General features: G+C 35.9%; 1 protein-coding gene across 1 annotated transcript in view; it reads left to right on the forward strand.

Annotated features, from left to right (window-relative positions):
* Positions 1-14,773: 14,773 nt before the first annotated feature.
* LOC309879845 (sodium channel protein type 1 subunit alpha) overlaps positions 14,774-24,095 on the forward strand; it is a gene marked incomplete at both ends in the record, with an annotated part of 68,837 nt that continues 59,515 nt past the window's right edge. Inside the window, 2 exons of the mRNA XM_082764111.1 lie at positions 14,774-15,040; positions 22,437-22,570. Coding sequence (XP_082620237.1) covers positions 14,774-15,040; positions 22,437-22,570 — 401 coding nt within the window. The remainder of the gene's footprint in view (positions 15,041-22,436; positions 22,571-24,095) is intronic.

A 24,095-nucleotide genomic window follows, 5' to 3' on the forward strand; every position in this document is an offset into this window, starting at 1 on the left:
CCAATACTAAGTAATATTTAATGGCTCTGCTGGGAGAGACTAAAATGCATACTTCTCAATAGCAGGAAATAATAAATTACCAGACATGCTACCACAGTAAAAGTAAATTAGGTGATAGAGTACCCCCGTCTTATGTCCATCTGCCTAATTCCTAGCCAATAGCTAGCACTGTCTTGACCAAAAAAAAAAAAAAAAAAAAAAAAAAAAAAGACAAAAAAAATGTTGTCCATCAATTAATAAAAAAAAAAATGCAGTGGAGTAATAAATATTCATTTTTATTTTTAAAAGCTACTTCTCTGTTCCAAAACAGATAAACACATCTCTCTTCAGTACATGTCTTCTAGTAGTAAATGTCTTTTAATAAAGATTTTATCTCCCATTTTCCCATTCTCTTTGGCCTCTTTGACCATAGGATTTCTATGGGCATCTCATCAGTGACATTTTTTCAGGGTCATATGCTTAGCAGGATTCTGAAATGCTGGTTATGGTCTATTTTGGCTTTTTTTTTTCTTCTCCAGTGACTAAAGATTGACTATGAGCTAGAGCTAAAATTTCATAAGATAGGTCAAAGCTTACATGTCTACGTCTATATTTATGTGCTTAGACAGGAAAATACAATGTCCAAAACAGTGTGACAAGAATTTCTTATTGACTTCTGTGTGAATTCTTGATTGCTTAGCATTTTGGAAAAGAATGGCTTATGCCTTTTGCTGTCTGTTCAGAAAAATTCCTGATATGAAATATGAGCCATTTGTTCTCTTTCGTGTGAAAGATTGTGAATGGCTAAATAATGACTGTGGGTAGTAAAATTGTGATTAGCACTTTTCTGAAATCTACAAAATAAGCAAGTTACCCTTCTCTTTAGTGGTCTGCAGGTCTGATTTCTCTGCATAATGATTCTGATTCAGGTGGCTCTCCCAAAGCAGTAATTATCTTTAACTTTCAGGGATCATAAATATATAAATATATATATATTTTTATATATATTATTTTTGTTTCTTGAGATGTTGATGAGTTATCTCAATTCAAATTCTGCATTGAAGATATGTAGGGCATATTTTTACCTCTGGAATTTTCAGAGACTTTGTTCTTAAAAACTTTGTGCTTTCTGGCTGTCAGGCTCTGCTACTGAATGCAGTCCATCATATCGATTCTCCAAACTACACAATTTTAATACTTCTTAAATTCCAGATTCTTACCTGGAAATTCTTCTACCTCAGTTTGCGCCCATGTTACCTGTTGTCTTGCATACATATGGATATTTTTGTGTAGCTATTAAAAGTAAGGGTTCTTCCATGGAATCTAAGAAACAAATCTGTATGTACTACTCGAATATGGGAAGAAAGTGAATTACTGCCCAACACAGCATGTTATATAAGTGCACTGAAAAATGTTATATGGCACAGACAGAAATAAGACATTTAAGGTGAAGTTGTTTTGGTAGGTGATCAGCCAAATCACAAGAGAGTTTTGGAAGATATCTTGAAATATAATAGATTAAGAAGACAATAATGAGAAAGCTTTGCAGATATTTTTTTCTGCTAAATGTGACTGGGAGCCTTCTTCAAAAGCACAGTGTTAATGTAAATTGAAAATTGACCAATGGAGTTGACATCTAAAAAAGGTATTTGTCATAATGAAGAAACAGGCTGCAAAGACCCTCTGAGAAGGGGTCCTATATTTTCTGAGAATGGATACAGCAGGATGACATGACCTAAAGTCACCCTGCATCTCGTTTGATAAGGCCAAGGAAACTTTCATTCTCCTAAGCTTAATAGAAAACAAAGAGAGACTTAGACATTTATTACCTTGTGGATGTATAAGAAAGATTCTGTCTCAGATATGTATGGAAAAAAATACATTAAGATTTAGGTATAGTCTGGCTCCAAAACTTAGACAAGGACTCATGAAACATATAAGAGTTGGTTTTATTGTGAGTGCTAGTAGTATAGACACCACTAACCTTGGCAGCCTTTAGGTTTGGTTGCTCACCTTTCATGTGCCAAGCTACTGCATTAAGTATTGGTAGACTGGGACGTATCACTACACATAGAATTTGCAAACACTTTGTACCTGCAGAGGTGGTGTAAAGAAGTCTCAGGTAATTAAAACATGGGTCAGCAGGGCTTCATATATGCTGCTGAATAGGATGTTTCTGAACGGAGCTTGGAGACTAAAATAGCTACATCTGTATATTCTGCCTGCATTCTTCAGTATGACTGCATCTTGGCTGTCTGCTGTTCAGGTACAAAAGCACAATTGTACCCTGAACAGGGTACATCTGCCTAAAGGTACTTGCTGCTGCAAACTTGAAGATCTGCAAGCAACCAGCTTCCCAAATCCAGATGGAGTTCCTATAAAAGGCAATATAGACAGATACGTATTTTGTCAGGAGAAGCTTGTGACAGAATGCAGATTCGGCTGCACTCTGTAAAATATAGTACAGAAGTAGCCTGAGAAAAATAAGTTGAAAAATTAAATATATTTTAAAAATAAGCATATTAAGATTTGATGCTGTAATATAGCCCACATTTTCACCGAGGTCCCTTCTTAGAGGTCATAGTTTCTTCAGTTTCTGGGACAGGCTGTGTAAGGTACCTATTCACATTCTTGTGCTTTGGCCATCTGTTATGTATCAGACCATCGTGTTCTCACTGAAAAAATACCTCCTGTTCTACACTCTCATAACCACCACTATTACCTTTAATAGTTACTAAAACATGTAAGGATTATGCAGGTGTTTATTCAGCAGCTTTTTTTCCCCACTCCCTCTTCTAGTTTCACTAAATTCAGTATCAGGTTTATATTATTACAAAGGTACCTGAACTTGGAGATGTATTCTATCTTTTTAGTCTTGGAATGTGCTGATGAGCAGTAGGATGGTAGCAGAGACCATGCTGAGAGAGCACAGTTCAGCCAGTGCACTATTTATTCAGCATTTTGGACACCACAGTTCCATAAAAGAATTTGTGATGTACTGAGTGTTCTATCACGCAGTACAGGCTCAGCATTGGTTTTAGACATGTTGGTAGACAGCTTTGCCAAATATCACAGTCCTGTGGCCTATTTTGTGTGAACAGCTCTATCACAACAAAAGTGAAAAAGACTGAGAATTACTACCTCCTCTCCTTTCACATAATTATTAAGCAATCATGGTAAACCATGAAGTCTTTTACAATGGTGGTAGTTTTGATCTTGGCCTTTATTGGTTTGGGAATATTTTGGCTACATTCAACTCTGTCCCCACTTTCTGGCTTTCTCCAAGCTTCTGCTGTCAACCTGTAGTTCACTCAAGAACTCCCTTGCCACCCAGCCCAGTGGAAAACCTATCTTCAGAACCTGAAAACCCTGAACTGCTCCTCACAAGCCCCAAATTACCCCCACCTAGCATTCGGCTTCCAGAAAGCCTGGCTACCTGGGAAGATGAAAGTAGACAGGGAGTGAGGGAGCACAGCTACACCTCACTCCCTAGAACCTGTTTACTTAAAGAAAATATTTGTTTCAAGATCCTCATGGACTTGACAGAAAGGTGAAAAAAAAAAAAATCAGGAGGTGAGAGGGAGAGTTTGATTTAAAAAAAAAAAAAAAAAAAAAAAAAAAGAAGAAGAGGAAAAAGGGAGAGAGAAAATTTAGATACAGTTTTCATATATTTTCTTATGACTTTCCCCAGACTAAATCCATGCCACCATCCTCAAGCTTTCCCACTCTGACAATCACTTTTACAAAATCTATTTCCATTGACATTGTATGTCATATGGCTTCTAACGTCATATGTGAAAAGCATTTTACCAACCCACAACTTAAAGCCTGAGAACTAATTCACACTAGAAAGAGGACCTCCACGATAATGATTTTATAAACACTAAATTTTACTAAAAAGTTACTAAATGATGGGTATGTATATTTACGTAATTTGCAATAGTGCTTTTATCAATACAAGTATCTTGCAATTATTTTTAATCCCTTAGTCCTACAGCACTGAAATATCAAAATACGTTCAGAAAAAGAAACTGCATTGTATCAAATATAAATGTCTGGTGGTAAAATTTCGTTATGTAAAAGAAAGCTAAAGGGAGGTATTGCTACAGGTTAATGTGCATCTACTTTAAGGTAAGTCAAAGAGTTTGAATTGAAATAACATTTTTATATAGCATAAATCAGAATTTTTCTTCAAGATAAAATTTAAATATATCAATCAGGTGATAAAACTTAGTTGCATGAATGAAGTCAATAGAATGTTTTGAGAACAGCTTCAATAGGATCAAGAGTTCATCTGTTATCTCATAAAAATGAGAATGTTAAGAGCAATAAATATGGAAAAGTGGATAAAAAGGAGTAACAAACCAACTCTTATTCAAAATTTCTGAACCCAGAGAAATCTGTTTTATCTATAACTTTTAATGACTTTTTCCTCAAAAATAGATTGTTTGATGTAATTTCCACTTATTAATATATGCATATAATAGTATATGAAGTCCCCCATTAATCCCAGCCTCAGTCAAGGTAACAAGATCATTTCTTATCTTCTTAATTGTACCTGTTTCCCTCAGCCTTAAATGCCCTTCCATTCTTTAGGGCCATGACCTACACGTGCATTCATTTCTTCTCTGACAGTGTTCATTGTTCACATACCAAAGACTTTATCTTCATAACTGGATATTATCATTTATGTAATGAATTTATTTCCATTATTTTTCCTGATCTTAAACACATGTAGAAATTCTTTAAAACAAACAAACAAACAAACAACAACAAAACCCACCTTTGGCTTCTCACTGGTTTATACACATGCAACAAGGTGGTATCTGTGACATCTGCAGAAACATTATTCAACTCTGTGTCTGGCACAAAATTGCGCTCTGCCTTCAAATGCATTGATCAGGCAGCAAGAATGACATGCTGAGGAATGCCTCCAGGCATTGTTTCTCAGCTGGCTGTATTGTAAATCGATACCTTACCCTGGGAATGGCTGAAGCTTTCTCTCATCTAGGCAGACTAGAATTAGCTTTCATGCTGTTAGCAGAGTAAAGAGTTCTGGGAGAACAATGACAAATCCTCTCATTTACATGTATCTTAAAACCATTTAAGATATTGAATGACCATAAGATATTATAACTCGCTATGCTAACTTAAAAATCACTATTTAGAAAAAAAAAAAAATATATATATATTCCAAAACACTGTAACCTCAATTACAACATTAAAAAATAGTTTAGAAACAGCAAGAAGCTGTTTAAATCACAAATGCAGCAGTTAATTAAAATCATTAAAAAGACAAATGTTTATTTGGAATTATAAGAAAAGCTGAAAAGCATTTTAATCATCAATCTCAAATCCTTTAAAACGGGTAGTGTGTCATTTCCCCCAACAGAAAAGCTGAATTTGTGAGATGTAGTTGCCTTTAGTTAGAGCTGCCATTGTGTGCAATGTTCTCCACTGTACCATGTCACTGCTCTTATCTGAGCTCTTATTCACATGAGCAGAAAAACATGAAACAGGTCTTATATCAATTTCAGTTCAACGGCAACAATTTTTATTACTTCATTAGTTTCTTTTAAATAATTTGACTGCACAATTTATGTGCATTGAATTGTATTTATAGGAACTGCAGATCTTTCCTATTTCTGTACCTATATTTGAGAAGGGTTTCTTTGCAAAATAATCACTAAATATGCACTACAACCATATTTTTAACCACACAGTTAAGAACTTATTTGATAAAGTAAGTGTAGCCTGCTTTTTAGTAGATGATCTGGTCTTTCTGGAAGTAGCAGAAATGGTTCAGAATTTCAATGACTGAGTGTGTTGCTCCAAAATTTAGTGTAATTTATGCTATTTTTAAGTATCTAGCTGTATTCCAGAACTTTCTAATTAATGGTCTTCTGCTTTGAGTATTGTATCACATTTTGGTATAATGTGGTATTTACTCATTTCTGCTTTTTTTTTTTTTTTTTTTTTTTTTTTTAACTCTTTTGTCACCCTCAATATACATTTTGCCTGTTTTCTCAGTACACTTATTGCAAAATTAATGAATTTAATACTACTTTTCTGTGCTGCTAAACATTTAATGCCTCTGTACTGCACATATACATTATGATTTATTTTAAAGAAGAACATTTCTCTAATTTTAGGATTAACTTTAGGATTAAAAAATAGCAAAAAAAAAAAAAAAAAAAAAAAAAAAAAAAGATACAAATACCAGTAGATTTCATAGTCTATAATTGTATCACTTGCAGCTTCTGACTGTATTATTATTTATCTTTAAATTTTAAATTTTCAAAATAAAATTAGCATCCTGAATATTTATTGAAGGGTTAGAATATAAAATATTAAATCACTGGAAACTCACCAGCACCTTAAAAGAAAAAAAGGTGAAATCTTTGCTTTTAAATAAAAGTCAGTGTGGCTAACAGTCTTCATACAATGGGTTTCAAACCACTGCTTCTGCAGAAATACTAGTTCCCAGGCTCTGCCTTTCTTTGCAAGTCTAATGCTTTTCATAATAAGGCTTTGTTCAAAGGGTGTGGCGGAGGCAGCAGATGCTGTTGCTGCTGCCTGTAGTTAACCATTTAATAGCAAAAGAGATTTCATTGCTGCTAGTAATTTTTGAGATTTTTTTTCCTTTATGAAACTGAAATTATCATGAGTACAGAATAGGGTCTTTTCAGATCTCACAGAAGCTTAACACTGGAGGAAATAAATGAGAATTAAAAAACAACAACAACAAAACTGGGAAATAAATCTTGAGAAATGATTGGAGAATGTTAATACACAAAGCCCAGTGCAGCTGGGTTTCTTAAACCCAACTGTGATTATTTGGAGTCATGTGTTACAGCCAGTAATTCCTATATAGTTCCTTCTCTGTGTGCCTCAAACCTTATAATTATTACAAGCATATTCTAATGCATGCTTCTTGGGCTAAGATACTTCACGTCTATGCAAAACACCCTCACAAATTATGATGAGTCAGCTTCTATGGGAGATGGCAGTTTGTAGGTGAATGATAGTACTGACCAAGACTATTGATCTGAATTCAGGCTTCTTGCAAATCCCTAGGCATCTTCTGGGAATTAATGTAGGCCTTTCTCTCTCTCTTCAACACCAGCTTCATGGAATATCACAAGAGCAGATATGGATGGATGGGGTGAGTTAAATATGCTCAGGACCCATCCACACAGGAAGTCAACTTACCATTTCATGTCACCTAGACTTAACTCATTTTCAGTAATTCTTTCTGTGGGTACACCAGATGGCTCACCCCACCATCAGCTTCCTGGTTGCTGCACAGGGAAGCTGCACAAGCAGAAAGCAAATCTGACCTTTAGCCTTGGATTTAGTATTGCTTCAGTAAAAAAATCAAGATGTAATCACAGGATGACAATTGGCACGTTAGTGAAAGGGAGATGACCAAGAAAATTCATTCTGGTAAGTGGGATGATAACTAAACAGCAGATTAGTGGATGGATTTTAATGAGCTGATGGCAATGACCAGGTGGTCTCCTGATGCAGGAGCTGGGAGTAATAAAACCAAAGGTTTATTTATTACCTGGCCATTTTGAGAAAAGCTGTGTGCAAGAGAGAGAGCTTGAATGAGTCAGGCCAAAGCGCAAAATTTAAGCTAAGAGTCAGTAAGAAATTCAGAGAGATAGCAGTGGAGGTCTGTTTTACTTTTTCTATTTTTGTTTTTCTCTTGTTTACTCTCTTCAGAGTAAAGCATAATGGTATTAATGACTTCTGCAAAGTCTCCGTGTCTCTTGCTTTGAATGCTGTTTTTTTCTGAATCACATGGCTCAGCTGCTGTTTTCCCGAGTGAGCTGCACACCAGTGTCAGAAGTATGGTGTTTTGGGATGAATCTGTTAAGACACAAGTGAGTGTGGGAATAAGCACTGGTGCTGGGATTTTATGAGGCCTGTTGAAACATAGGTGCCATTTGTAGTAAAGGAAGCAGACAGGCTTTGTCTAGAAGGTGTGCCAGAGGGACTTATCAAGGAAATGCGTAGCCTGGAGGGAGTACATCATATCAATTGCAACACAAAGTTGAGCTACAGAAACCAGCTCTAAACGTGTACAATTGCTTGTGTACTAGCTGCAATAATTCATAGTTGTTAGTGTAAATAATTTATTTAATATTCACTAGGGTAGATTAACTGCACAGTTATACTGCTTCTAGGGCACAGGATGGTAGGGCTTGAGTGATGTCAGGTCTTAAGACTACTGACCTGTGTAGGGGTGCCTGGACATAAGACTGAGACATAGTGGTCTGATGAATGTCCGTTTGATGGGAGCTTGTGCAAAATGGCATTAGACTAGCATTGTTAACTCAAATTCTATTGGAAAACTATTCAAAACTAATCAGAAAACAGGTGAGATTTTCTTACTTTTTTATCTTTGACCTAGCCTATGTACTGAAAAAAGTTTGTTTCTTTTTTTTAAAGTCACAATGATGAGATAATTTTTTATTAATTGTAAGAAATTTTCAGAGATGCAAATCATCTGAAAAAAAAAGGAAACTGTGACATTTATATAACTTGTACTGCATAGCCTACATTGCTTTGTTTATTTATTTTTTTAACCAAAGAAAGGCACTATTATGTTTGCTACGATAAATGGAGGAAAACATTTCATACATTGCTTGAGAAAATTATTATTAAAATGGTGATGTTGATTCTCAATAGGAGGGAGTCCCTTTACTGATCAAATGAAAAAAAGCAGAAAGGCCGCTTCTCTGCACTCTGTACTGCAGCTATTTGTTGCACAAGGTACACTGCAGGAACAAAATACACATGGAATTCATTCAGCTTGGTAGCACTCCAGTAGTTCTAAACTATTAAATGTATTTGCTCTGATGGAGTAGTAATCCAGATGCCCTGTGATTTGTCCCTTTAATTATTTTTTTCTTTCTATGGATCTGCATAACCAATTTTTTTCAGCTTTCTAAAATAGAAATGACTCTGTTGCAGTTAATGGAATTAAGCTATCAAAGCAGAAAGCAGAAGCAAGCTCTTTATTTTTAATCTAAAGCAAAGCACAGTAGCTATAGAGATACATTGCTTAAATTTAAAAATGTAATGAGAAGTCCAATGGCAATCAAACCAATGCATACACGTATATAAAATTAACAGTGATGAACAAAATGCTGTGTCCACATCATGTGGTCATTTGATTTACTCTAAATGACAAACATGGATAAGGACTAACAATATACATGTTTGAGGGGAGGTAGGAGTGGAGGAGTGAAAACTGCAACTAAACCCTCTTTTCTATTAGATATTCTTAATTTTTTTCTCAACTATTATTCTCACCTCCAGCAATATTAAACCAATTTCTCAAGTGAATTTATTGGATACAATAGGGAAATAGCTTTGGGAGCAGGGATCAGAAGCCATGACTGCCTTCCCAAATGAAGGCTTACCATTAAGTTGCCAAGTTCATGTTTTCTTGAGGGCTTCCTTTCTGTACCAGTAAATCTTGATTTCATCCTGCATAGTGATGGCACTATGAGTACTGCAAAGACAGATCAGATGGTCTGCTGCCTGTGGTAGTGTAAGTGTTTTGCTGATTGGTGGAAAATCGTGGCTCTGAATTCTGAGAGCTGATGGGGGAGTTAAATATAAATACTCATGTAATGAGATGTAAACTAAGCAATTATACAAAAGTGTGGATATCACAGACATTAACTGCATTTCCTCTCTTTGTCTTCTGCTTTCTGGCTGTTGGGCAGTCTAGACTGAGGCACTAAACTGCCTTCCTAAATCACATAGCTACCCTTAATTATTTGCAACTCTGTGGCAAATAGTGATCCACTCTGCTCATTGCTCCCCTTCTATGTTTCTTTTCCTGTGCCAGTATCTTTGCTGGGTATCAGCTTATATAATGGAAATACCTAGCTGCAAAGCACAGATGTTTACTTGAGCAAATATATGTTATTTTATTGCTTTCAGTATTTCAGATAATTCGCTTATTTGTCAATGCATAAGTATGTGCCTTGTTCTGATACCATTCTACTTCTGATACTATACTAGAATACTATTATCAGACTGATAATATGCATGTTTCCTTTATAAATCTGTTCATTAGAATTGAATTTAATTTTATATATGAGCTACAGGGAGTCATAAAAAATTGTGCAGTCTTAAGAACCTAATCTGATTTCTGTTCTTCTGCTAAGTGTGTTGCTTTGGATAAGCTACCTAATTTCAGAGCTACCTGTAGTAGCCCTAAAATGGAGATAAACAGGCCAGATATAGGCTCGTCTTCTGTGAAGACAGGAAGAAGGTCTACTCCTCAGCTCTACTCCTCGCATATAAAGCCATAATAGTTGGCAACACGTCCCCACTTCTCCTCCCAAAAATCTACACTTTGCGGAAGGTTATTCAATTTTATTCTGTGTTCTGAAGGCATGAATCATAATGACTAGTTGATAATTCAGAAATACAGAGAAACTCTGCCAATAAACAATAAGAAGCAAAGTTCCATAGAGATTTGTGCTGTGTGAATTCACATGTAGATTCACTTATCTACCTTGATTTGTAGTAGCTGTGATTTGTTATGTTGTGCCTTGAATCAGCCAGGTGACAATACCTGTGCATATCACTGATAACCTTACTAATATACTGATAGTTGAAATGAAAGTGAAGTTACCAATGTCATCTTATTGCAATTCAAAGTATTAATGCTAGTCTTTATGATGATGCTTTTTTTTTTTAATAGTAAAATGTATGATTTTTTTAAAAAATTGATTTGTTAGTTTATGCCAAAAGCAAAAACATAATGTATGTCACAAGGCAAGGGCAAAGTGAACGGCAAAGATTAAATTCTGCTTAGTCTAGCAGAATGCTCTTGTCTGTTTTCCCTTAGCAATCAGTTTCACAGTACTGGATAGTATGAGGAAACAGCAGTGTGTACAGACATTTAAGGGTAGCTTTCTGAAATTCAAAGGAAGGTTAACCAGACAATGAAACAGTCCAGTTTCATTTGCTAATCACTTAATATTTCATTTGATGCTATTTTTATTTTCTATTAGTGGTGATAGATTACTTGTTTCTTACATCACTAAGTGTAAAAAATCTTATTTTGGGGTGTATATAATGAAGAGTCCTGTGAGTCATTAATTCTGCAAGTAACAGTGCAAAAGAGTATGTGATGCATTTGTTGAAAGACTCAAGTACCTTTCCTTTTGCACTCATCTTTCCGCTTCATCTTGGAAATACATTCACCCATGATGAACTAGAGCTGCACCATCTCATATTGCACTGTGGAAGGGTACAAATCTAGTCTCACCATCAGTTCACCCAAACTGAGAAACTGGAGAATACAGCTGAATATAGTAGGGTGGGGGAGGCAGAGGTATTAATCCACTGGTACTTCAGATGCATGCAATGTTTTACCCCCAAAAGGTACATAAGTTATTCTCTAATTCATGCTTGCTTGCTGCATGTTCCGTTGTGCCTGACATGGCTATGTCAACTGAAAAACAAAAATACCATTCTTGTCTGTTCACCGTGTCTACACACCTGCAGCATTAACCATGGGAGAAAGTTAATATCTATGTAGTTCTAGATATGTATGTAGATAAGCATGGCACACAGCACATTGCTATACAGTAAATCTGAGAAGCTACAGCTTTTTTAAAGTTAATCATACTTCTATGCTTATTGAGTAAAATTAATGCTAACTAATATTAAAAGTTATATTGCTGAGAATTTTGGCACCTCAAAGGGTGGGAGAAGCAGGAAGAGTTTTTGTTTGGTTTTGTTAGAGGTTAGGTTTCATCTCAGCATTCTGACAGAAAAGTGATCGTGGAAGACTTTATGTAGGTGTTTCTGTAGGTGAAAGTATGAATGAAACCTGTTGTATCATAAGTGTTGTTTAAACTTGTCTGTTACGATCAAAATCCTACATTTCTATCACATAGGGTCCACTGGAACTTCAACGTCTCAACATTCATTAAATTATATGGCAAATGGATGATGAATTTAAATGTAGGGGTGTCGTCACAGAAGATCAAATATAGAAGCACACTATTATGGCTCATAAATCAATTACAGAAATAAATTAGCTTACTAAAGTTCAGGTATTTGCAGTATTGCAGTATGCCAAGATCATCCTGAGCAAATTCTCTGGAAACTTTTGTTACTGTTAGTTATTACGGCAATGAAGATCATGAAAGCAGCTAATGGCAAACAGCTAATGTTTTTCAGATTAGAAAAAAAACCTTGTCAAAACCTGCCTCTTTTTCAGAGAGTTAAGTATAGTCTAATTGACTTCCACATAGGCCAGCATGCAACTGTTTTGGCATCACTTTTAGATGAGACACCATTTCTCCATCTATCTGCTGACAAGTCCCTTCATTTTGCCTAGTAAATTTACCTAGGTGAAACTTAAAGACTAGATTTTTTTAAAGCTCTGTGGATATTTGATCTGGAGTTATTCCATAAGCATGCATAGATTTATGACTATGTAAGGTGTACAGTAAATCAGATCCATCATGGAAGTGCTGAATTAATTGCATGTATATTGCCCAGATGGTCGTTGTGTGAGTAGCTAATCCAGTGCAGCTCTAGATGCTTCAGACTTAATATGCATGGGCAGATCAACATTGTGCAATAGCACAGATGCAACTGAACAACTTCAGACTTCTGAATGTGGTTTACAGATGGTCTGTGCACAGAGTATATTGAGTGTGCTCTGGAATTAACTGTCTTAAAACAATCCATACACTGCAAAGTATATACAAATATATGTCACCGGGGAAAATTCAGAAGAAACACAATGATTCTATTCTATAAAAATTCCAAGTACCTTGTTTTACAGAATTTGAAATGTTTTGCCTACCAATACATTGCACATCAGAAAGTCAATGAAACACAAATGAAGATGTAGAAGAGAAAAAAAAAAATCTCTGATACATCATTCACTCCAGAGGGAGAGAAGTTGGTAAGAAATCCGTCCCTTTGTCCCTTCCTTTTTAAAATAAACTGAGAAGAGAAAAGCCTGATTGTAGGTTTTTATGTTTCTTTCTCAATAGCAACAGTGTGTTTCTGAATATTAGAAACTAATCACAGAGCATGCAAACTGTATGTCTGTAATTGTTCAGTAATTAGGGGCTTGAATTTTTGATTCCCAGAAGTAAACCTAACCATAAAACGGGGAGCTGAGGAATATCTGGAGAATGGCTGGAGAATGCTATTTATGTAGAGGAAGAGAAGGTTTTAAATCCTTATTGCTTCAGGTACACTTGTATCCATTTTACCCTTAATGGAGAAAGAAGAAGGAAGATGCTGATTCCTTCTAGGATTAGAAATGAGGTTCAGAGGTTTAAAGAGGTTAGGTCTTTTAGGTTTAGAGAACTGATTCTGGATACAGTCTGCATGGGTTAATACCTTGGGTTCGAGTAGATCAGCACCTTTTTAATTTTTTTACAAAGACAAATCTTATTTCTTTAGAATCTCTTCCTCTGATTGTGGCTAATGATTGTATACACCTCGGTAAAATATGGGTTGCAGATTCCATAACTATTTTGACCCCTCTTTCATAATTTATCTACTGCGTTCCACTGCTGAATACATCTGTTCTGTGTGTTTAAGATGGTTGTGCTCACCCTGGCATTAATGATCTACAGGATTTGGGGGCTTATTACTTACTACTTGACAATTTTTCTTTGTTTTCATCTCTACATTTTTTTTATACTTATTATCTTCCATTCTCCCTAATTTTTCCATTGCACATTCTTCACTCTCCTAATTCTTTCTACACTGATATGCTGTCTCCTCTTTTTTCCATTTATGTCCTATTTTCTTTTTTTTTTTTTTCAGCTTCTTTCTCTAACTTCTGTTTTTATTTATCTTGTTTTTATTTGTGTCAATATGAACCCCTCCCAGCCACATCTTTTATTCTTACTTCTCTGTCATTCTACATCCCTTGCTTATTTTGAAGTGTACTGACCTGCATTGATCCTTCACTCTCCTGAAAGGTTGACTAATCATTTTTCAAACACCCCAGCAATGGGTAGAGAGTGAAGTCACCTCATGAAATTCAGGCATGAGAAATATACTCCATTGTGTGCCCAAATACGCATTTCATCTCTATGTCTGATGTCATCAGAAAATTTTCAGCAGCATGAAAGATGTTGGATCTGTTATTTTTAACAGGATTTTTTTTTTCTCTCATCAGGTTTATTCTTTTCAGCTGCAATGTATTTCAGCTGCAATGTACACATCACCCTCTGAGTAAAGAATTTCTCCTTAATATCTAATCTAAGCCTCCCTTTTTTTAGTTTAAAACCATTCTCCCTTACAGGCCCAGCTTTCCTGTAGGGCCCCTTTAGGTGTGCTGGAAGGCCACTGTAAAGTCTTCCCAGAGTCTTCCCTTTTCCAGGCTGAACAGCCCCAACTCACTCAGCCTGTTTCCACAGGATAGATGCTCCAGCCCTCCGATCATCTTTGTGGCTTCATTGGCCACGTTCAAACACATTCTGGACTCATTCAAACTGGTTCATGTCATTCTTTTACTGGGGGGTTCATGAGAGTGAAGTAGAGAGGGAGAAACACCTCTCTCACCCTGCTGGCCGTGCTTCTTTTGATGCAGCCCCAGATACAGTCAGCTTTCTGGGCTACAAGCACACATTGCATAAACAAAAGCATTTCAAAATAAATGTAATATCTTTCTTACTCAGTGATTGTAACATGTTTGTTTAAATTTTATTTTCTGCCTTCTTTTAGAATTTTCCTATGCAGAAGAGTGAATGCTAATTAAAATGTGCAGGATGAAAAGATGGAGCAGCCAGTGCTTGTACCACCAGGACCAGACAGCTTCCAATACTTCACTAGAGAGTCTCTTGCAGCTATTGAACAACGTATTGCTGCAGAAAAAGCTAAGAATTCCAAACAAGATCGTAAAGACAATGATGATGAAAATGGGCCAAAGCCAAACAGTGACTTGGAAGCAGGAAAAACACTTCCATTTATATATGGTGACATACCTCCAGGAATGGTGTCAGAGCCCTTGGAAGACATGGACCCATATTATATCAATAAAAAAGTGAGTCTAATATCAATCCTGTTCATATGACAATGTTTGGAATGCTTCATCATGTTTATTTCATTTACTTACAGTGGATAATACAGTTTGTTTCTTCATCTGTTAACTGACAACCATGTAGGAAAATGCCATTCTAATAATGCAGAAACAGCTGAGCATTGTTAAAAGGGCTAGATATACAATAGCAGAAAGTGTTAGATGCCAGTGGCATATACATGTTCCACCTTCCAGAAAGGTGGTAATAAATATTTAATATCTTGTTATACAAAGTTGTTTTAGCTAATGCATGCTTTAGAACAAATTTAGCCTCATGTGCCCTTCATGCATGAGTCCTCTACAGAAGGATGCATTTTAAAAAGTATGATTTTTAACATCGAATTTATCAAATGGCACTAAATGTAACATGATGACTGACTGCATAATTTGGTTAAACAATAGGGTATAAATAAATAGAATTTAAATCTATTCTCCTGTACACTGATCTCTAAATCAGTAGCAAAGTGCCCACTGTCCCCTATGGCACAGGACACAACCCATCTCCTTAGTGGTTATTAACCATTCATTGTTTTCTTTTAGTTTACATCAAAATTTATACAGATTTATATCCTTTGATATAATTGAATTAATATGAACATCAAAACTGAAACATACTAAATAGTCTTTGGTTTTGAATAAATGTAAGGATTCTAAGTGTAATAATATAGTATGTACAAAAAAGTGCATATATTATAAATGAAATACTTTGCAAACTTAAAAAAAAGTAAGGAGTTATTTAAACTAAGTACAGGGTTACACACTTTCTCTGAGGTTCTTTATATTTAAAAATGACAGCATGAACCAATCTATAATACAATTTGGTCCCAGGATTCTGCTTTGGTAGCAAATTCTAGGGAAATATATGGAATCAGAGAAGTGCAAGGATAAGTGGGAAATATCATAAGGAGAATGTAAAGCTGCTTTTAAAGTTTCTGTTGTAACTGGCCTTGAACAACTCTGCAGTCCTTCCAGGATGATTCTGTTACAGTCTGTGTACAGCAGAAAAGCTTTACAGCTCATAGTGATAGCTAGCTTGGGTGATAGTTTAATTATTAGATACTGTGGTTATGAAAACTCTATAAATATCAAGACAGGAGTTATTTTGATTTGCACAGTGTGCTGTATTCTAAGTGTCTTTTAGCGTGCTAAATTTTATGTGATTTATGAGTCCTGTTTTGACAAGAGAGAAAATACTATGTGAAAGAACAATATTTTTATCTTTATTATTTGATGCCTCTGAAAGTGCCTTTATCTGCCATTCACAGTGTACGAAGTTTTATCTTTAAATCACAGCTCTACTTTTACAAAGATAAAAGATCTGTTTCTGTAAAAGCAGGCCTTGTGGAGTTCCATACTAATTGTGTCTGACTGTTTATGATACAAAAATCATGCATCATTATATCCCTACCTGCCCACAGTGCATCCTGGACCTTTACAGTCAAATCAACCAGTCCTCTGTGTCTTACACAGGGGAAGACATGCTTGGTATGACCAACAGGTATGTCTCTTGAGCCCTTAGAAACTGAAGACCTGTTCAGTCCTTTCATGGATGGAGGTGAAAAGCTATTGTATTAGGCAGGTCTGACAGGGTGCAAGAAATGAAGCAAAACTATCTGAACATATTCAATCAAGTTTCTAGATCTTGCCTATGTGGAATGAAGAATCTTTTAATTTGCACACTAAATAAATTTTGTCAGCAAATAACACATACAGTAATTCCTGCTGGGATTCTCTCATTCTGGTCTGCACATCCACTTCCACTAGGCACATTCCACTATGTGCTTCAGTCTTCTATCGTATAGGAAAAGAAACAGATCTTTCATTCAAAGACATGAAAAAACTTTCTCACCCACTAGAAATTCCTCCCTTCCTCCTTCCTTCAATAGGAGGAAAATAGATTTTCCTAACAAAAATTCCAACAGCTATTTCAATTTTACATCAATAATTTGATTTTAAAATATCTACTTCCTGTATTTTCTTACATAGTTATATGTGAATTCTGGAAAGACTTTTGTCTTGCTTCACTTGTCTTTTGAGAGTCTTGGTAGCAGCTGATGCTCCTCCAAGCCTCAGAAGGAGAAATAGTTTGAGAAAAGCCTGAAGCAGTAGGGAACATCTCCATGAAGAATCAAAAGACTCTTAATGCACAGTGCATTCACCTTCATACCATTTTACAGATTTCTTTTTACCCCTCTCTGAATTCCATCTTCTAAAGCCAAGGAGTCAGTCAGCACAAAGTATGCCAATGTAACAGTCTGACAGCTGCTGCCTGATGATTAGAGATTAGAAACTGCTGCCTGGGGAAGCTATCTGAAATTATAATGGTCTAAAGAGAAACTAGAGAATGAAGGAAATATGTATTTGCAAGAAATATTTAAGACAAGTGTATGGATTAGCAGATGCCACTGTTGCTTCACAACTCTGTTAACATATATCATATACAATATCTGATTTATCTGCAGAACCTATATAAGTTTGGCTTCCAAACTTGCAAATAGGGTATAAAAATGGTTAACTACAGCGGGGGAGGGGGGTTGGTTTCTTGTTTGCTTTTGTTTATTTGTTTCTTGGGTTTTGGGTTGTTGGTTGTTTTTTGCTTGTTTGTTTGTTGTTTTTTTCCTGTTTTCAGGATATCATGGGCCAGCAGAGCTGAGCTGTTGCCAAAAGCTCTAAGTTCTGTGGAATCACCACTTTTTTTCCAATGTCAGTGGAATGTTTTTTTTTTTTTTTTCAAAAATGAGTGTCCCTCCTTACTTAATGTTGAAAGCTGCCATTTGAAAATGCATTCTTCCAGATCATCTCCTTACACTGTAAGAGTAGTGAGGTTCAAATGTGTCAACAGCAATTTTCAATTTTGTAGCAAGATTGAACAAATTCACTATTATTTTTTTCATGCATTGGAATTTGAAGCATCTAGAATGTTTCACATTTCATCTTTGGGACTCTTTTCTTAAGCAATAGGTTTGTACATGTCATGATTTTATATAAGCTAATCCACAATTAGACAGGAATAAATAACTGTGTTGAGCTGGTATGAGAGCCTTAATTTTTGGATAAGGTAGTCTTTGATTAGAAATGGGAAAACCTGTTAATAGAAATAAACAGATAGGTGTGCTAGCATTCTGTTTGGGTATGTAAAACCTACAACCAAAGAGGATGTATTCATGCCCAATATTAATTTGAAGTTGAAAGGCAAAAACAAAAAATCTGTCAAAACAGACAACCTCTGTTTGACAACAGAACAGCCTATTATAGCAATGTCACACACCTGATAGTAGTATAGATTTACACTGTATTCCAGATAGCCTGAATGTCAGCAACTGTACCCTGGGAACATAATTCTTCTATTATAATATAATATCTGTTCTTATATTCTTATGATTTTACTATAATTAAACGCTATTGACCATGGTGCTCAGTAATGCCTATTGTTAGAACTGTTAAGTTTAGCATTCTAAGTCATTGCAATACTCTTTATTTTGTCTAAAATAGAGCAAAAATGAACCTGAGTTTTACCTGCTTTTTACATTCCTCTTCTGTTTAAGAGCAAATCTGTGTGTTCCTGGTACAATGGTGACTGCCTGTCCATGCTCAAGCTGCCATCACAAAGGATCAAGGAGGTTCACACTGCTATCTATAGAGAAAAGATCAGCTGGAATCCCTGAAGATCTGACCAACAGGCATGCATCAAAATCTGGTCCACTTAGTTCCCTACTTTAAGGGCAGGCTATTTTGTCTTTAAGCTAGGCTGACACATTAAAGAGGAGGGAAATGATAGTTGGAATTAAATGGGAATTACTTCACTTTCTTCCTTCTGTAATGTAGATTTAGCATTGCTGCTGATTGCCACTGCATGCCCTGCCTCTTGCCGGAAGGATGTTGATTGATATCTGTCAGAAGAGGTGTCGCCTTTTGTCCTGGCACTTGGTGATATCAGTCACCTAATCTGATCAAACCACTAGCTCCTGGGAGTCCCAGACTTGTCTTGACTTGCAGAATCAAAGAACCTGTAAAACCACTTAACTTCATTACGTCAGAAAATGTGAAAGCACTAATGATTTTAGATATTGTAGATGGCTTTAATTGAAATAATTTTGAATTGAAAAGTTCTAGCAAAGCAAAAAATAAAAATAAAATAAGGTCTATATAGAATAAAATTGTTTGAAAAGATAAAAACAAAACAAGAAAATGCCAATTTCAAATATGCCATGAGTCTTTTGTTCTAGCTGTCCCTAGGGCTTTCCCCAGGAAACCATTTGCTGTGAATCTAAGTTACCAGCACAACAATATGTCACCACTTGCCTTTCAGAAGGTGCTATGAGTTTTTAGATGGTGTTTATCTAACCGTGGGAAGTGGAAATGCAATGCATTAGCACTCAGCCTTTCAGAAACTACTTTTGAAGTCAACCAGGGGGAAGGAAAGGAGAAATAAGGTTTAAAGAACTCTCTGTCCTGAAAGGTTCTCAGAGTCTATGTTTTTGTTCAGTGTGGATTCTTTCCTCTTAGCTGTATCTTGTCAAAATACTCTTCCTCTTTCTTTGCCCTGCAAAGAATGCAGTGTCTGGGTTCAGATCAAATATGACAGAAGTTACAGAGCTGGGGCCCAGGTTACAGACACAAAAGCTGCATATTGGACACTTCTCTTTAGGGATTTCACTGAATTAATATCCACACTGGCATACTTTGAGTGTGAGCAGGCTCTCTGCCTTTATAAAATCATTAAAGCACTTTATAAAACCTAAGCCCTAGAAAGTATACATAATCCTTAATGTACGGATCTTAATCTTATAATTTATTTAGAATTTATTTAGCTTTTCTCGGTATATGCCTGCTTTGTATTGGCAGCTTTGGGTGCAATGCTTCATGTTCATCCACAATGCCTACACACTGGCTTGCATCTGGGCTGGGACTGGGGTGCCATATCACAGACTCACTAGGGAAGCTTACACAGGGATTGGATGTTAGCTGTTACCTGCATGTTTTAGGAAAATTCTCCGTCAGAGATGAGATACAATTTTAGTTCGTGTTTAAGGCTACAAATCAGAGGACCAACAGAATCATTCTCAAGGGTCCCATCACAGAGATGTTTTGGGTGAAGAATCAGAACTGAGATAAGAAATTTAAGGCTTGTTGGTTCTGCTTATGCAGGGCAGCAGAAAGTAGAACAGCTAAAATAGCAGCAGCTTCCGACTGAAACTGGAGCAGTGCCAGCATGCTGTTATTTTCCATAAGGCATGTTAGAAAAGAGATGTATGTTTAATATGCTTGTGTTCAAAGATTTTTAAAAAGATGTAGGTTGACTAAATGTAGGTGGTGTAGTTTTAGATGCAAAGTTGGTAGGGTGTGTGATTTTTAGTGCTTTTTGTCAACTACCTCATAGCTATGGAAGCTGGGAGCATGAGCTGTGAGCTCTGGGGGCCGGAGACAGACCTGAGAGGGGAAATTTGCCTCCCCTCAGAATATTGTACCAAAGAATTCATCTGCTTGGTTACTTCAATATTTAAAATGAAATCTTCAGTTAAGGTCAAACCCTGTTACCCTTGAAAGGTCGTTGTTATCTGTAACTGGAAATATAATTTAGGAACATCAGCTCGAGCTTTATCCCATTGCTGTCAGTTTCATATGCAAATTCTCCATTTCTGTGCAGAAGCAGAGAAAACAAATACACCTCTTAATCTTTCCTACAGATTTTTAGCTTGTACTTGTGAAGATTAAGGACCCTTACTATTAAGGGATTTGGTCTTTATTGGAAGGTGTGCTGTGCAGACCCAGGACAGAGAATCAGCTCAGGGAAGAATCCAGCAAGTTGGGCTAACTTTTCCTCAGGGATTATCCCTGATTTCTCTGCTTTCAGTACTTGGTACCCACCACAGACTGTTAGAAACCCCTATCTCCCTCCATCTTCTGGATGCTCCTAGAGATTGGTATCCATACTTCACGGTCCATAAATACTAAATTTCCCAAATATAAGCAGACTAAAGAATCATCCTTCTTGAACCTCCTTGGTATATTTTCTCGGTGTAATGGCCTTCCCAGAAATAGTTTTGTAATCCACTTGCCTATGGTCTTAAAGTGGAACTTGACCTCACAGATACCAAAAAAGATCAAAATATCCTTTCCCACATTTCCACTGGCATCCTAGTTTACAGCTCACTTCTTCAGCAACGTAATGATAAAAAGGAGGCTTTATCATAGCTGATCCAAGAAACGTACAACTCTGACAAAACATAAAAAGCAATTTTAGACTTTTTTTCTTTGTCAGATTCTTCAATACCTGAATTTAGGCCATAATCCTTGCATCATCCCTTCCACAGCATGCAGATCTCTTCCAACTTACTGATCCTTCCCTCTGCAGTGTTTTTCATTCTCTTTTGATTGATCATGCAACTGAAGAGCACTTGAGCATCAAAAAGAAACCTGACAGTCCACATTTCCAGTGCTGTATTGTTAATGTTGTTGCGGCCATGATGGACTGCAGTGTAAGCAAAGCAATGTCTGTAGGGTTTGCCTTCAAGTATTTCATATTTGGATCATGGATTTATTTGAGAAAAACATACAAGCTTTTAGGCCCACAAAGTCGTCATCAGTTCTTTGAAGCAAGGCTTGCATGCTTTCATGTTTCTCTAAATTTGATAGGCTCTTTAGCTGTTAAAATTAAATTTCACAAGTTCTGTGTGTTCTGGGGAAGATTCACACCTTCAAACCACAATTTTGCAGAGAGGTCATCTGGGATGTGTCTCTTATTCTCCTCTGGTAAGGTGCATTCAGATGTCCACAGTCCTCAGAGCTCTGCCTAGTCATGACTAGATGTCTTATTGCTATTTCCCTCTTTAGCACAAAGACCAAGAAACAGAATAGAATTAAAAAAAAAAAAAAAAAAAAAAAAGAGAGAGAGAGAGAAGGAATGGGCAGTCTACTAAACCAGTTTGTATAAAGAATTCTCTTATTAACACCTCATTGATATCCACAGGTAAAGTTTCCCTGTTTATGGTATTTTGAACAGGAAGAGAGAGGTTTTGATGGGAAACCAAAACCCAAAATTACAATTATAATTTTAGTTAATTGTTTCTGCATCTTTTTTACAAGAAACAGATCATGTAAATATATCATATACTGAGGATGTTAAACAAAGCAGTATTACAGAAATGTTAATGAATTAAATATTTTGTATTTAAAATTATATTTTTGTACATCAGGTAAGTACAGGAAATAAGCCTTATTTTGAAAATGACTCATTTTTGGTGTACTGGCTATTCAAAAAATTATAATTTTGGTGATTGTCATTAGGAAAGGTTTTTAAATGAGCATTTACATTGAATATAAAATGTCTTATAAAATGTCTTTTCTTCCTCTTTTTCAGACCTTTATAGTATTGAATAAAGGGAAGGCAATCTTCCGATTCAGTGCCACCTCTGCCCTGTACATTTTAACTCCCTTCAATCCTCTTAGAAAAATAGCTATTAAAATTTTGGTACATTCATATCCTTTTCAATAGTGGTTCAAAATGTTACACAAAAAGAAAAAAACATATCTCTTTCTATTTCATTGTAAATAAAAGTTTTCCATAAGCTTTTAATTTTAATTTTATTTTACAGTGTAAGTCTTATGTTAAGTTTCTATAAATACTAGGAAATTTCCATATATCATATAGATATACTTTAGCTATCCTGTAGAATTTCAATACTTCTGCTGTTGAAATTTACAGGTGGATTTGAGATACCACTGATCTTTTAATTTTCAAATCTTTTTCATTTTTTTTAAACATTCTTGTCATAGACGATTTGAATTTACAAGAATTTTTCAGAAAAGTTTCTTCAGATTAACTTTAATATTAAATGCTTCTGACTCTTTTTTGTGCTATGAAGCTTATCCATAATATATGTATATATATGTGTATTAAAAAACTATTTGTGCTCACAAATTCCAGAAAAGCTTTTGCTGGAAAATAGGTAAATAAATAGCTGCTCAGGAATAGCTATCTCAGGTCTAAGTTTTTCCTACCTTTTAAGAGTCTTTCTAAGGCCATCTGGATAAACAGCTTTAATCTCTGTTGCAGTAGCATGCCTGGAAGCCTGGTTCTCACCAGGCTTCTCACACTTACAAACTTGCCCAGTTGCACTATATGCTTCTGCCAAATTTCATACACTGCCAGAAAGCATAGGTAGCTATCCAGCAAGCAGTTTGCAGTGCATTTGTATGTGCAGCTGGTGGACAGATTGGGGGACCATAACTGATGGGACAGTGCACAAGATTAGGTTTTAGTCTGGCATGTGAGATTGGTGCCTGATGTTTATAACAGTTGATACATGTTTCTAGAGAGTGATGTTTTGCTGAAACTTTCTTGCAAAACTCTAGGACTGGGAAAAGTAGCCACCAAATGAAAACTTCAATATGATAGTAAAACTTTTAACAGCGAGCGCTTAGTCAAAGGCAGAAGTCTTGTTCTAGAGACTGCTGGTGGAGTCTTGTAGGTATTTGGGAAACAGTAAGAAACAAGGCTGACTGCTCATGAGACCTTTACCTCTGAGCTCTCTGGAAGTTAAAGCAGTGAGAGGAGGAGAGGAGTGAGGGAGCAGCTGGGGACAGTAAGGGACCTGACAGACCTGAGGACACAGTGGCGGTGATGGTGAGAAAATGCAGCCAAACACTATCAAATTGAAGGTATTTTTATTTTAATTAGAGAAATAGATTTTTTTTTTTCTCTTACATAGAAGGATGGATGCATAGTTTTTTTCCTTTTTATTTATTTATTTATTTATTTATTTATTTTAGTTCAGTGTAGTGCAAACACTGCAACTATTAATGTGTTTAACCACTTAATATGTTCTATGATAACGTTTGAATTTCAAATGTTCATATTTTGTCAAGGTTAGTTTATAAGAAAAAGATTAGAGGGTAGTGTGGGTTACTATTTTTAATAATCTTGTGAGGTTTATCAATAATAATCCCCCTGCCCTGATGTTTTGAGGAAGAGGCATTGTGGCCTCTGTAAAAGATCTGTGCCTTTTGCTTTCAACAA

Source organism: Aythya marila (genome assembly GCF_965140915.1).
Source record: "Aythya marila genome assembly, chromosome: 6".
Lineage (NCBI taxonomy): Eukaryota > Metazoa > Chordata > Aves > Anseriformes > Anatidae > Aythya > Aythya marila.